Raw genomic sequence first — 15,000 nt, forward strand, 5'->3', positions numbered from 1 at the left:
CTCCCTCTCTCCTATTCCTCCCCCTCCCCTCTCTCCTCTCCCTCCTCTCCCCTCTCTCCCCTCTCCTCCCCTCCCCCCCTCTCCCCCCCTCCCCCCCCCTCCTCTCTCCTCCCCTCCTCCTCCTCTCTCCTCTCCTCCTCTCTCCTCTCTCTCCCCTCCCCCCCTCCTCCTCCCCCTCTCTCCCCCTCCCTCTCCCCTCCCTCTCCTCTCCTCTCTCCTCCTCTCTCTCCCTCCCTCTCCTCTCTCTCCTCTCCTCTCCCTCCTCTCTCTCCTCCCCTCCTCCCCTCTCCCCTCCTCTCTCTCCTCCCTCTCCCCTCCTCTCCTCCCCCCTCCTCCTCCTCTCCCCTCCCTCCTCCTCTAACCCCTCTCTCCTCCTCTCTCTCCCCCTCCTCCCTCTCCTCTCTCCTCCTCTCTCTCTCCTCTCCTCTCCCCCTCTCTCCACCTTCATTCCTATAGAACTTTTCTTTTTCTCATTTTATACAATGTTGACATGTTCACTCTTTCTGATGTGCTGTCCTCAAGTACGAATTTCATTGTCTCTCCCTCACTCTCTCCCTCTCTTCTCTCTTCTCTCCTCTCCTCTCTCTCCCCTCTCCTCCCTCTCTTAATTCCTCTCCACCCCTCTCTCTTTGCCTCTCCTCTCCTCTCCTCTCCTCTCCTCTCCCCCCTCTCTCCTCCTCCTCCTCTCCTCCTCTCTCTCCTCTCCTCTCCCTTTCCCTCCTCTCCTCCATCCCTCTCTCCCCCTTCTTTCTCTCTTTCTCTCCTCTCCCTCTCTCTCCTCTCCCTCTCTCCCTCCTCTCCCCCCCTCTCCTCCCCTCTCCTCTCTTCTCCTCCCTCTCCTCTCCTCTCTCTCTCCTCCCCTCTCCTCCATTCCTCTCTTCTTTATTCCCCTCTCCTCCCCCCCTCTCCCTCTCTCCTCCACTTCCCTCCCTCCTCTCTCTCTCTCTCTCTCTCTCACTCCCTCCCCTCTCCTCTCCCCCTCCTCTCCTCTCTCTCTCTCTCATTCCCTCTCTCTCTCTCTCCTCTCCTCTCCTCTTCTCTCTCCCTCTCCCCCTCTCTCCTCCTCTCCCTCCCTCTCTCTCTCTCCTCCTCTCTCTCCTCTTCTCTCCCTCCTCCCTCTCCCCTCCCTCCTCCCCTCTCCCTCTCCCTCTCCTCCTCCTCTCTCCTCCTCTCTCCTCCTCTCTCCTCCTCCCTCCTCCTCCTCCCCCCTCCTCCTCTCACCCCCTTCTCCTCCCCTCTCCTCTCCTCTCCTCGCCTCCTCTCACTCCTCTCTTCCTCCTCCTCTCCTGCTCCTCCTCTCTCCTCTCCCCTCCTCCTCTCCACTCCTCTCCTCTCCTCCTCCCTCCCTCCCTCCTCCTCTCTCCCTCCCTCCTCCTCTCCTCCTCCCTCCTCCCCTCTCTCCTTCCCCCCTCTCTCTCCTCTCCTCTCTCTCCTCTCCTCTCCCCTCCTCTCCCTCCTCCCTCTCCTCTCCTCTCCTCTCTCCTCCTCTCCTCTCCTCCCCCCCCTCTTCTCTCTCTCTTCCTCCCCCTCTCCTCCCTCCTCTCTCTCTCTCCTCTCCCCCTCTCTCTTCCTCTCTCCCTCCTCCCTCTCTTTCTCTCACACTCTCCTCCTCCTCTCACTCTCTCTTTCTCCTCTCCTCCCCCTCTCCCTCCTTCTCGGCCGCCTCTCTCCCTCCCTCCGGCCCCCCCCTCAGCGTCCCCTCTCTCTCTCTCTCTCTCCCTCTTCTCTCCCCCTCTCTCTCACGCTCATACTTTTTCCCTCTCTCTCTCTCTCTCTCCTCCTTCCTCTCTTCTCCTCCCCTCCCCTCATCTCCCCTCTCCTCTCTTCTCCTCCCCTCCTCTCTCCTCTCATCTCCCCTCTCCTCTCTTCTCCTCCCCTCCTCTCTCCTCCTCATCTCCCCTCTCCTCTCTTCTCCTGTCCTCTCCTCCCCTCCCCTCTCCTCACCTCTCCTCTCTTTCCTCCCCTCCCTTCTCCCCTCCTCTCTCCTCTCCTCTCCTCTCTCTCCTCTTCCCTTCTCTCCTTCTCTCCTCTTCCTTTCTCTCTCCTCCTCCTCTCTTCCTCTCTCTCCCCTCTCCTCTCTCTCTCCTCTCCCTCCTCCTCTCCCCTCCTCTCTTCCCTCTCCTCTCCTCTCCTCCTCTCTCTCTCTCTCTCTCTTCTCTCTCTCTCTCTCTCTCTCTCTCTCTCTCTCCCTCCTCTCTCTCTCCTCTCCTCTCTTCCTCCCTCCTCCCCTTCTCTTCCTCTCCTCTTTCCTCCTCCTCTCCTCTCTATTCCCCCTTCCCTCCTCCCTTCTCTCCTTCTCCTCCTCCTCCCCCTCTCCCTCTCTCCTCCTCTCTCTCCCTCTCTCCTCCCCCTCTCTCTCTTCCTCTCTCCTCTCGCTTCCACTCCCCTCCCACTTTTATCTCTACCTGTCCTCCCTCTCTCTCCTCTCTCTCTAGTTCTCTCCCTCTTTCTCTCCCTCTCTCTCCCTCTCTCCTCTCTCCTCTCCTCACTCTCTTCCCTCTCGCTCTCTTGTTCTCACTCTCTCTCCCTCTCTCTCTCTCCCTCTCTCTCCCCCTCTCTCTCCTTCTCTGCCTCTCCCTGTATCCTCTCTCCCTCTTCTCACTGTCTCTCTCCCTGTGTGTGTCTCTCGCTCTCGCTCTCCCCTCTCTCTCTCTCTCTCCTCCTCTCTCTCTCTCTCTCTCTTCTCTTCTCTCCTTCTCTCTTTCTCCTCTCCTCTCCTCTCTTCCCCTCTCTCTCTTCCCTCCCCTCTCTTTCCCTCCCCTTCCTTCTCCCTCCCTTCTCTCCCTCTTTTCTCCCTCTCTCCCTCTCTCCTCTCCTCCCTCCCTTTCTCCCTCTCATTCTTCATCCCTCCTCCTCCCCTGTCACCTCCTCCTCTCTCCCTCTCCCCTCCATTCCCTCCACCCTCCTCTCCCCTCTCTCTCCCTCCTCTCTCTCCTCTCCTCCTCCTCTCTCTCTCCCCTCTCTCTCCTTCTCCCTCTCCCTGATTCCCCCTCTCTCTGATCTCCTCTCGAAGGGCCCCTCCCCTCCCTCCTCCTCCTGCCCTCTCCTCTCTCTCTCTAATTCTCTCTCCTCCTCTCTCCCTTCCACCTCTCATCCTCTCTGCCTCTCAGTTTTGGAGTCTGCTCTCAGTACTCTTCTCCTCTCCTCTCTCTCCCCTCCTACCTCTCCAAGAATCCTACTCCTCCCTCTCCCCAATCACACCTCCCTCTCCTCTCTCCTCCCCTCTCTTCCCCCCTCCCCTCCCCCCCCCTTCTTCCGCTCTCCCTCTTCCCCTCTCTCCACTGTGATCACCCTGATCATCCCCAATCTACCCCTCTTCCCCTCCTCCCTCTATCCCCCTCCCCTCCCCTATCTTCCCCTCTCCCTATCCCTCTCTCTCTTCCCTCCTCATCCTCCCCTCCCGGCCTCCCCTCTCTCTCCTCTCTCCCAGAGAATCCCCTCCTTCACTCCAACTCTCTTCCTCTTTCTCCTTTCCTCATCTCAGTTCTAAATGGCCCCTCCCCCTTATTCTCTTCTGTGTGTTTCCCTGTTCTCCCTCTCCTCCCAACTCTCCTCCCCTTTCCTGCCTCTCTACCTCTCCCTCTCCCTCTCTCTCTCTTATATGTCTCCCTCCCCTGCCCTCTCCTCCTTCTCCCCTCCAGAGTCTCTCTCCTCTCCCAGCCTCTCCCTTCTCTCCTCATATCCTCTCCCGCCATCCCTCCCCTCCCCCTGAACCTCTCTGGGCTCCCTCATAGCCTCTGTCCTTCCTCTCCCTTTCTCTCCCTCTCACTCTCTCTCTCTCTCTCTCTCTCTCTCCCTCTGTCTCTGTCTCTCTCTGTATCTCTGGTTCTCTCTCTCTCTCTCTCCCTCTCTGACTCTTTCTCTCTCTCTCTCTCCCTCCTCTTCCTCTCTCTCTCTCTCTCCCTCTCTTCTCTCTGTCTCTCCTCCCCCCCTCCCCTCCCCTCTCTCTCTCTCCCCTCCCACCCTCTCTCTTCTCCTCTCTCCCTCCTCTCTCTCTCTCTCTCCTCTCTCTCCCTCTACTCCCCCCCCCTCCCTTTTCCTCACCCCCTCTCTCTCCTTCTCTCTTCTTCTCTCTTTCCTCTCCCCCCCCTTCTCCTCTCTCTTTCCCCCCCTCTTTCAAAGAACAAAGGACATACACATGAGACTAAGATACCTCTCTCTCTCCCCCCCCCCCCCCTCTCTCTCCGGCAGCTTCCGACCAGCAGATCCTCTACATCGCCGACGACAACGAGATCCGCAGCCTCTTCTCTTCCCCCGGACCCGGACTCCGGATACGAGCAGACGTTCCGCGGCGGGGAGTCGGTGCGGATCGACGCTGTCGACCTCCACGTCAAGGCGGGCGTCGTCTACTGGACCAACTGGCACACCGGCGTCATCTCCTACCGGCGGCTCCCGGCCAACGGCAACAGCGGCAACGGTAACAGCAACGGCAACGGCAACGGCGGCAATGGTAACGGCAACGCCGGCCACCGGGTCAGGAGGCAGGACGACTCCGGGGTGGTCGATCTCAACGTGAGTCGGGGGGGGAGAAGGGGGGAGAAAGAAAGAGAGGAGAGAGAAAGGGAAAGGGGATGAGAAGGGGGAGAAAGAAAGAGAGGAGAGAGAAAGGGAAAGGGGATGAGAAGGGGGGAGAGAGAGAGCAAGGAGGAGAGGGGAGAGAAAGATGGATAAGGCGGAAATCCTTTAAAACCGAGATGAGAAGAACTTTTTTCAAACAGAGAGTGGTGAATCTGTGGAACTCTCTGCCACAGAGGGTATTCGAGGCCAGTTCATTGGCTATCTTTAAGAGGGAGTTAGATGTGGCCCTTGTGGCTAAAGGGATCAGAGGGTATGGAGAGAAGGTAGGTACGGGATACTGAGTTGGATGATCAGCCATGATCATATTGAATGGCGGTGCAGGCTCGAAGGGCCGAATGGCCTACTCCTGCACCTATTGTCTATGTTTCTATGGAGGGAGGAGAGAGAGAAAGAAATAGAAATAGAGAGAGGGAGAAAGATAGCGAGAGAGCGAGGGGGGGGTAAGGAGAGGGAGATGGAGGGAGAAATAGAGAGAGGGGTGAGAGAGGAAGGGGAAAGAGGGCGAGATAGAAATAGAGGGAGGGAGGGGGCGGGGGACATTGTCCAGCGGAGAATGAGAAGGGGAAGAGAGAAAGGAAAAGATGGGAGAGGGGGAGAGAAAGAAAGGAGAGGGAAGGGAGAAGAGAAAAAGGAGAAAGGAGAGATAGATAAAGGGATTGAAGAGAGAAGGGCGAGAGAATAGGGAGGGAGGGAGGAGGGGAGAGGTTAGAGGTGGGGAGAGGGATAGAATGAGAAGTCCTCTAGAGAAGGAGAGTGAGATGGGAGATGGGAGAAAGAGAGGAGGGGGTGGGTTAGGTTCTCTCTAGAGAAGAGGGGAGGAGGTTTGATCTCTCCATGAGTGAGGGGGGAGGGAGAGGAGAGAGGGGGAGAAAGAAAGAGAGAGGGAGGAGAAGGGGGAGAGAGAAGGAGTGGTTGATCTCAACGTCCTTTCTCTCTCCCTCTCTCTCTCTGTCTCTCTCCCCTGACTCTCCCCTCTCTCTCTCTCTCTCTGTCTTTCCCCTTCCACCCCCGTCCCCAGATCCCGGGATTGAAGATGCCACGTGGGATTGCGGTGGACTGGGTAGCGGAGAACATCTACTGGACAGACTGTGGTCGCGACGTCATCGAAGTTGCTCAGATCCAGGGCGGGAATCGTAAAACCCTCATCTGGGGCATGATCGACCAACCCCACGCTGTTGTGGTCGACCCCCTCCACGGGTGAGTGTAGTGTAGATGGGGCATGTTGGTCGGGGTGGGACTAGTGTAGATGGGGCATGTTGGTCGGGGTGGGACTAGTGTAGATGGGGAATGTTGGTCGGGGTGGGACTAGTGTAGATGGGGCACGTTGGTCGGGGTGGGACTAGTGTAGATGGGGCATGTTGGTCGGGGTGGGACTAGTGTAGATGGGGCACGTTGGTCGGGGTGGGACTAGTGTAGATGGGGCACGTTGGTCGGGGTGGGACTAGTGTAGATGGGGCATGTTGGTCGGGGTGGGACTAGTGTAGAGATGTTGGTCGGGGTGGGACTAGTGTAGATGGGGCATGTCGGTCGGGGTGGGACTAGTGTAGATGGGGAATGTTGGTCGGGGTGGGACTAGTGTAGATGGGGCATGTTGGTGGGGGTGGGACTAGTGTAGATGGGGCATGTTGGTCGGGGTGGGACTAGTGTAGATGGGGCATGTTGGTTGGGGGTGGGACTAGTGTAGATGGGGCATGTTGGTCGGGGGGGGACTAGTGTAGATGGGACATGTTGGTCGGGGTGGGACTAGTGTAGATGGGGCATGGTGGTCGGGGTGGGACTAGTGTAGATGGGGCATGTTGGTCGGGGTGGGACTAGTGTAGATGGGGCATGTTGGTCGGGGTGGGACTCTAGTGTAGATGGGGCATGTTGGTCGGGGTGGGACTAGTGTAGACGGGGCATGTTGGTCGGGGTGGGACTAGTGTAGATGGGGCACGTTGGTCGGGGTGGGACTAGTGTAGATGGGGCATGTTGGTCGGGGTGGGACTAGTGTAGATGGGGCATGTTGGTCGGGGTGGGACTAGTGTAGATGGGGCATGTTGGTCGGGGTGGGACTAGTGTAGATGGGGCATGTTGGTCGGGGTGGGACTAGTGTAGACGGGGCATGTTGGTCGGGGTGGGACTAGTGTATATGGGGCATGTTGGTCGGGGTGGGACTAGTGTAGATGGGGCATGTTTTTCGTGTAGATGGGGCGTTCGCGTTGGTGACACTATGTCTCTCTAGAACGATGTACTGGTCTGATTGGGGAAATCATCCCAAGATCGAGAAGGCTTCCATGGATGGGACTTTGAGACGGACCCTGGTGGAGAATAATCTACAATGGCCGACAGGTATTTCTCATCCGATATACGATGGAGGGAGTGAGAGAGAGGAGATTTGTCAGAGGTTGGGGAAAGAAGGTGGAGAGAGAGAGGGGGGGAAGGGGAAAGAGCGATGGGGATAGCGAGGAGAGCAAGGGAGAAGGGTTTGGGAGGAGGAAGGGAGAGTGGAAAGAGAAGTTTACTAGAGAGAGGAGAGAAGAGGACTAGTGGTGAGAAGGGGAAGAGGGAGGGGAGAGAAGGCAGAGAGAGGGGGCGCGGTGAAGAAAGGGGGGGGGAGAGAAGAGGGAGACGAGGAAGGGGGAGGTCCTCTGGTTAGAAAGGGGGGGTGAGAAGGGAAGAGGCCGGGAGAGAGAGGAGAGGGGGAAGGGTGGAGAGAATGGGTGAGGGGGAGGGGGAAGAGAAAGGGGGTGCGATCTCCGTAGTTGACCCACGGACATTTCTCATCCAGGGCTGGCAGTGGACTTCTTCAATCAGCGCCTGTACTGGGCAGACGCAAAGCTGTCGGTCATCGGCAGTGTCCGACTCGATGGGAATGACCCCGTGGTGGCGATCGACTCTCGACACGGTAGGGAGAGTTGCCGCCTCACGGCGCCAGAGACCCGGGTTCCATCCCGGCCGCGGGTGCTGTCTGTGTGGAGTTTGCACGTTCTCTCCCCGTGACCTGCGTGCGTTTTCTCCGGGCGCTCCGGTTTCCTCCCACACTCCACAAGGACATGCGTGTGAATTTGCAGGTTAATTGAATGAAGGAATGAATAAGTTTATTGGCCAAGAATTCACATACAAGGGATTTGCCTTGGTGCTCCGCCCACAAGTGACACATGACTTACAGTGACACCGTTAAGAATGACACATTAAACATTAAACATCAAACGTAATAGGCTTGGTAAATGTAAAAATTGTCCCCAGTGTGTGTAGGATGGTGTTAGTGTGCGGGGATCGCTGGTCGGCACGGACTCGGTGGGCTGAAGGGCCTGTTTCCGCAATGTATCTCTAAACTAAACTAAAGAAGGGGGGAAGAGAGGGGAAAGAAGCCGGGGGTGGAGAGAGAGGGGGGAGAGGAAGTGTCCGTCTTGATGGGAATCATCCTGTAGTGGCGCTCGACGAGAGGGAGAGAAAGAGAAGGGGAGAGACAGAGGGGGAGAAAGTGAGAGAAGGGGGTGAGGGAGGGGAGTAGAGAGTTAGTGAAGGGGGTGAAAGATGAGCAGAGAGGGAAAGGGAGGAAAGAGAGAAGGTTGAGAGGGAGGGGAGAGAGAAGAGGGTGAAAGATGGGGAAGAATGAGAGAGAGAGAGATGGGGGTGAGAAAGAGTGAAAAGGGGGTGAGAGGGAGGGAAGAGAGGGCACAGCCTCAGAATTAAAGGACGTTTCTTCAGGAAGGAGACGAGGAGAAATGTCTTCAGTGAATCTTCACTCCCTCTCCTCTTTCCTCTCCAGGTCTAAGTCACCCTTTCAGTATTGACATCTTCGAAGACTACATATACGGGGTGACATATGCAGACAACAGGATCTTCAAAGTCCACAAGTTCGGCCGAGAGCAAGCGCGGACCCTGGCGTCCGGCCTTAACCACGCCACTGACGTGGCCCTGTTTCACCAACTCAAACAACAAGATGGTGAGTACCTCGACACTCATGTAGCCAACTGTGCTGGACAGTGTCACCAACTGTGCTGGACAGTGTCACCAACTGTGCTGGACAGTGTCACCAACTGTGCTGGACAGTGTCACCAACTGTGCTGGACAGTCACCAACTGTGCTGGACAGTGTAGCCAACTGTGCTGGACAGTGTCACCAACTGTGCTGGACAGTGTAGCCAACTGTGCTGGACAGTGTCACCAACTGTGCTGGACAGTGTCACCAACTGTGCTGGACAGTGTCACCAACTGTGCTGGACAGTGTCACCAACTGTGCTGGACAGTCACCAACTGTGCTGGACAGTCACCAACTGTGCTGGACAGTGTCTCCAACTGTGCTGGACAGTGTCACCAACTGTGCTGGACAGTGTCACCAACTGTGCTGGACAGTGTGCTGCTGGACAGTGTCACCAACTGTGCTGGACAGTGTCACCAACTGTGCTGGACAGTGTAGCCAACTGTGCTGGACAGTGTCACCAACTGCGCTGGACTGTGTCCAACTGTGCTGGAGAGTCACCAACTGTGCTGGACAGTGTAGCCAACTGTGCTGGACAGTGTCACCAACTGTGCTGGACAGTGTCACCAACTGTGCTGGACAGTGTAGCCAACTGTGCTGGACAGTGTCACCAACTGTGCTGGACAGTAACCAACTCTGCTGGACAGTGTCACCAACTGTGCTGGACAGTGTAGCCAACTGTGCTGGACAGTGTCACCAACTGTGCTGGACAGTGTAGCCAACTGTGCTGGACAGTGTAGCCAACTGTGCTGGACAGTGTCACCAACTGTGCTGGACAGTGTCACCAACTGTGCTGGACAGTGTAGCCAACTGTGCTGGACAGTGGCCAACTGTGCGGGGCAGTGTCGCACACTGTGCTGGACAGAGTAGCCCACTGTGCTGGACAGTGTCACCCAACTGTGCTGGACAGTGTCACCAACTGTGCTGGACAGTGTCGCCAACTGTGCTGGACAGTGTAGCCAACTGTGCTGGACAGTCACCAACTGTGCTGGACAGTCACCAACTGTGCTGGACAGTCACCAACTGTGCTGGACAGTGTAGCCAACTGTGCTGGACAGTCACCAACTGTGCTGGACAGTCACCAACTGTGCTGGACAGTCACCAACTGTGCTGGACAGTGTCACCAACTGTGCTGGACAGTGTCACCAACTGTGCTGGACAGTGTCACCAACTGTGCTGGACAGTGTAGCCAACTGTGCTGGACAGTGTAGCCAACTGTGCTGGACAGTGTCACCAACTGTGCTGGACAGTGTCACCAACTGTGCTGGACAGTGTAGCCAACTGTGCTGGACAGTGTAGCTGGACAGTGTAGCCAACTGTGCTGGACAGTGTAGCCAACTGTGCTGGACAGTGTAGCCAACTGTGCTGGACAGTCACCAACTGTGCTGGACAGTCACCAACTGTGCTGGACAGTGTAGCCAACTGTGCTGGACAGTGTCGCCAACTGTGCTGGACAGTGTCACCAACTGTGCTGGACAGTGTCACCAACTGTGCTGGACAGTGTAGCCAACTGTGCTGGACAGTCACCAACTGTGCTGGACAGTGTAGCCAACTGTGCTGGACAGTGTCACCAACTGTGCTGGACAGTGTCACCAACTGTGCTGGACAGTGTAGCCAACTGTGCTGGACAGTGTCACCAACTGTGCTGGACAGTGTGGACAGTGTCACCAACTGTGCTGGACAGTGTAGCCAACTGTGCTGGACAGTGTCACCAACTGTGCTGGACAGTGTCACCAACTGTGCTGGACAGTGTCACCAACTGTGCTGGACAGTGTCACCAACTGTGCTGGACAGTGTAGCCAACTGTGCTGGACAGTGTAGCCAACTGCGCTGGAATTAATCTTCTTCAGCCCTTTGCTCCTCCAGGAAGCGTAGGCCCAGAGAGAGAGAAAGGGGAGAAAGAGAGGAGGAGGAGAGGGAGGAGGAGAGACAGGAGGGAGGGTGATGACGTATTGACACACGGTGTATTTTTCCACTGGATTGGGGAGAGGGAGATCAGAGAGGGAGGGGAAGATCAGAGATCAATGATTTGGATGAAGGGATTCAAAGTAACATTAGCTAATTTGCAGATGACACAAAGCTGGGTGGCAGTGTGAACTGTGAGGAGGATGCTATGAGAATGCAGGGTGACTTGGACAGGTTGGGGGAGTGGGCAGATGCATGGCAGATGCAGTTTAATGTGGATAAATGTGAGGTTATCCACTTTGGTTGCAAGAACAGGAAGGCAGACTATTATCTAAATGGTGTCAAGTTGGGAAAAGGGGAAGTACAACGGGATCTGGGGGGTCCTTGTTCATCAGTCTATGAAAGTAAGCATGCAGGTACAGCAGGCAGTGAAGAAAGCCAATATTGTTGGCCTTCATAACAAGAGGAGTTCAGTATAGGAGCAAAGAGGTCCTTCTGCAGTTGTACAGGGCCCTGGTGAGACCACACCTGGAGTATTGTGTACAGTTTTGGTCCCCTAATTTGAGGAAGGACATTCTTGCTATTGAGGGAGCCCAGCGTAGGTTCACCAGGTTAATTCCGCCAGGATGGCGGGACTGTCATATGCTGAGAGAATGTGGAGCGGCTGGGCTTGTACACTCTGGAGTTTAGAAGGATGAGAGGATATCTTATTGAAACATATAAGATTGTTAAGGGCTAGGACACGCTAGAGGCAGGAAACATGTTCCCAATGTTGGGGGAGTCCAGAACCTGGGGCCACACACACAGTTTAAGAATAAGGGGTCGGCCATTTAGAACGGAGATGAGGAAACACTTTTCCGCCCAGAGAGTTGTGAATCTGTGGAGGCCGGTTCTCTAGATGCTTTCAAGAGAGAGCTAGATAGGGCTCTTAAAGTCAGGGGATATGGGGAGAAGGCAGGAACGGGGTACTGATTGGGGATGATCAGCCATGATCACATTGAATGGCGGTGTTGGCTGGAAGGGCCGAATGGCCTCCTCCTGCATCTATTGTCTATTGTCTCTCCCGCAGTTACGAACCCGTGCGATCGGAAGAAATGTGAGTGGCTCTGCCTCCTTAACCCGACTGGGGCCACGTGTACCTGCCCGAACGGCCGCTCCATGGTCAACGGGACGTGTGTGGAGACGTCCTCACCCACTCTCTCCCCCAACGGTGAGATTACACCCCTCCCCCGCTCTCCCCTCTACTCCTCCGCTCCTCCCCCCTCCTCTCTCTCCCCGTCTCTCCCCCTCTCCCTCTCTCCCCCTCCCTCCCCCTCCCCTCTCTCCCCCTCCCTCCCCCCCCCCCTCCTCTCTCCCCCTCCCTCCCTCCCCCCTCCCCCTCTCCCTCCCACCCCCCCCCTCCCTCCCTCCCTCTTTCCCTCCTCTCTCCCCCTCCCTCCCTCCCCCCCTCCCCTCCCTCTCTCCCCTCCCTTTCCCCCTCCCCTCTCTCTCCCCCCCCCTCCCTCCCCCCTCCCCTCTCTCCCCCCTCCTCCCCCCCCCCCCCCCCTCTCTCTCCCCCTCCCCTCCCCCCCTCCTCTCTCTCTCCTCCTCCCTCCCTCCCCCTCCCCTCCTCCCTCCCCCCTCCCTCCCTCCCCCCCTCCTCTCTCTCCCCCCCTCCTCTCTCCCCCTCCCTCCCTCCCTCCCCCCCCCCCCCCCTCCTCCTCTCCCCCCTCCCCTCTCCCTCCCCCTCCCTCCCCTCCCCCCTCCTCTCTCCCCCCTCCTCTCTCCCCCCCTCCCTCCCTCCCTCCTCTCTCCCCCCCCTCCTCTCTCCCTCTCCCTCTCTCCCCTCTCCCTCCCTCCCCCTCTCCCTCCCTCTCTCCCCCCCTCCCTCCCTCCCCTCCCTCCCCTCCCCCCCCTCCCTCCCCCCCCTCCTCTCTCTCTCTCCCCTTCCTACTCTCTCTCTCCCCTCCCCCTCCCCCCCCCCCCCTCCCCTCTCCCCCCTCCCCTCCCTCCCCCCCCTCTCTCTCCCCCCTCCCTCCCCCCCCCTCCCTCCCCCCCCCCCTCTCTCTCCCCCTCTCTCCCCCCCCCTCCCTCCCTCCCCCCCTCCCCCCTCCCCACCCTTCTCTCTCTCCCCCCTCCCTCCCTCCCCCCGCTCCTCTCTCTCCCCCTCCTCCCTCTCTCCCCCCTCCTCTCACCCTTCCCCCCTCCCCTCTCCTCACTCTCACTCTCTCTCCCCCTTCTCTCTCTGTCTCTCTCTCTGTCTACCTGGCCCACACACACACACACACTGACACTCTCTCCCTGTGTGTGCCCGCTACAGCCCCGACTGCCAGCTCGTGTTCACTGCGCTGTGTGAACGGCGGGACGTGCTTTGTGAACGAGCGCTCGCAGCCCAAGTGTAAATGCCAGCCGCGTTACAGCGGGGACCAGTGCGAGGTGGATCAGTGTCGCCAGTACTGTCTCAACGGGGGCACCTGCACCGCCTCACCCTCAGGTAATCCACAGACCACAGGAGCAGGCCATTCGGCCCTTCCAGCCAGTACTGCCATCCACTTATAACAAGAGGAGTTGAGTCTAGGAGCAAAGATGTCCTTCTGCAGTTGTACAGGGCCCTGGTGAGACCACACCTGGAGTATTGTGCACAGTTTTGGTCTCCTAATTTGAGGAAGGACATTCTTGCTATTGAGGGAGCCCAGCGTAGGTTCACCAGGTTAATTCCCGGGATGGCGGGACTGTCATATGCTGAGAGAATGGAGCGGCTGGGCTTGTGTACTGTGGAGTTTAGAAGGATGAGAGGGTCTCATTGAAACATATAAGATTATTAAGGGTTTGGACACGCTAGAGGCAGGAAACATGTTCCCGATGTTGGGGGAGTCCAGAACCAGGGGCCACACACACAGTTTAAGAATAAGGGGGTCGGCCATTTAGAACTGAGAGGGGAGGAGAGGATATGAGAGGAGGGGAGGGGAGGGGATGAGAGGGGAGGCGAGGAGAGATAATAGACGATAGGTGCAGGAGGAGGCCATTCGGCCCTTCCAGCTAGTACTACCATCCACTGTGATCATCCAATATCGATTTCAGAATGTATCTCTTTCTTTTAAAATCTTTTTATTGTTTTTTTTCAAAAGCAAAGACAAGAGAACAAATAAAGTCATGATAAGCATAACCGTGATATTAATACCTAGGGATCAGGGTGACATTAATGGCAGATATAACCTAAATATGAGGCCAGTGTCAACATACACATTGAATATCGACCTCCCCGTCTAAAGAAAAAGAAAAAGAAAAAAGAGAAAAAACACAAGACCCCCCGAAATTAAAGAAGAAGCAAAAATAGAATCTGGGCTGTACAGAGTTTCAACTATTGAAGTCCTTGTTTGTCGTCAAACCCGTTACACCGTACAGCAGTAAAAACAATTATTATAACATTTGGAGAGGGGATTCCCTGTATCTCTTGATTGCATTCACCCCCAAAGGTTTGCATTTGAGTTTTGGAGCAAAGTGGTCAACAGACAACAGGTGCAGGAGTCGGCCATTCGGCCCTTCCAGCCAGCACCGCCATTCAATGTGATCACGGCTGATCATCCCCAATCAGTACCCCGTTCCTGCCATCTCCCCCTGACTCCGCTATCTTTAAGAGCCCTATCTAGCTCTCTCTTGAAAACATCCAGAGAACCGGCCTCCATCGCCCTCTGAGGCAGAGAATTCCACAGATTCACAACTCTCTGGGTGGAAAAATGTTTCCTCGTCTCCGTTCTAAATGGCCGACCCCTTATTCTTAAACTGTGTGTGGCCCCTGGTTCTGGACTCCACCAACATCGGGAACATGTTTCCTGCCTCTAGTGTGTCCAAACCCTTAACAATCTTATATGTTTCAATGAGATGCCCTCTCATCCTTCTAAACTCCAGAGTATACAAGCCCAGCTGCTCCATTCTCTCAGCATATGACAGTCCCGCCATCCCGGGAATTAACCTGGTGAGCCTACGCTGGGCTCCCTCAATAGCAAGGGGAGGAGAGGAGAGGAGTCCCCCTCTCTACCTGTCCACGTGATGCTGTCTGACCCACTGAGTTACTCCAACATTTTGTACCTGTCTTCAATTATAAACCAGAATGTGCAGATAATTTTTATGAAGAATGATTTCATTAATTACTATTTTATTCCCTCTCTCTCTCTCTCCCCTTTCCTCCCGTCTCTCTATCACTCGCTCTATATCTCTCCTTTCCTCCCGACTCCTCTCCTTTCTCTACCCTCTTTCTCTTCACTCTATCTCTCCCCCTCTCTCCCCCCTCTCTATCTCTCCTCTCTCCTCGAGCGGGCAAGATCATCTCTGACCCCTCTCACCCTGGCCACAAACTCTTTGAATCACTTCCCTCTGGAAGGCAACTCCGGATTGTCAAAGCTGCCACAGCCAGACATAAAAACAGCTTTTATCCACGAGTAGTTGCTCTACTCAACAGCCAAAAATCTGTAGCCTCCCTTTGATCTGGTATTTTGTTGATCAATGGTGTTTTATCATGAATGTTTTTTTATTATTAATGTGGGCGGAGCATTAAGGCAAATTCCTTGTATGTGA

The 15,000-nt window shown here is 56.3% G+C and overlaps 1 protein-coding gene across 1 annotated transcript in view; it reads left to right on the forward strand.

Annotated features, from left to right (window-relative positions):
- Positions 1–4,191: 4,191 nt before the first annotated feature.
- LOC129715332 (prolow-density lipoprotein receptor-related protein 1-like) overlaps positions 4,192–15,000 on the forward strand; it is a gene marked incomplete at its 5' end in the record, with an annotated part of 23,610 nt that continues 12,801 nt past the window's right edge. The window contains 7 exons of the mRNA XM_055665205.1: positions 4,192–4,512; positions 5,597–5,775; positions 6,800–6,906; positions 7,346–7,462; positions 8,330–8,506; positions 11,516–11,656; positions 12,746–12,919. Of these exons, the coding sequence (XP_055521180.1) occupies positions 4,192–4,512; positions 5,597–5,775; positions 6,800–6,906; positions 7,346–7,462; positions 8,330–8,506; positions 11,516–11,656; positions 12,746–12,919 (1,216 nt within the window). The remainder of the gene's footprint in view (positions 4,513–5,596; positions 5,776–6,799; positions 6,907–7,345; positions 7,463–8,329; positions 8,507–11,515; positions 11,657–12,745; positions 12,920–15,000) is intronic.

This window comes from Leucoraja erinacea, unplaced genomic scaffold (assembly GCF_028641065.1).
Source record: "Leucoraja erinacea ecotype New England unplaced genomic scaffold, Leri_hhj_1 Leri_1125S, whole genome shotgun sequence".
Taxonomy (NCBI): domain Eukaryota; kingdom Metazoa; phylum Chordata; class Chondrichthyes; order Rajiformes; family Rajidae; genus Leucoraja; species Leucoraja erinaceus.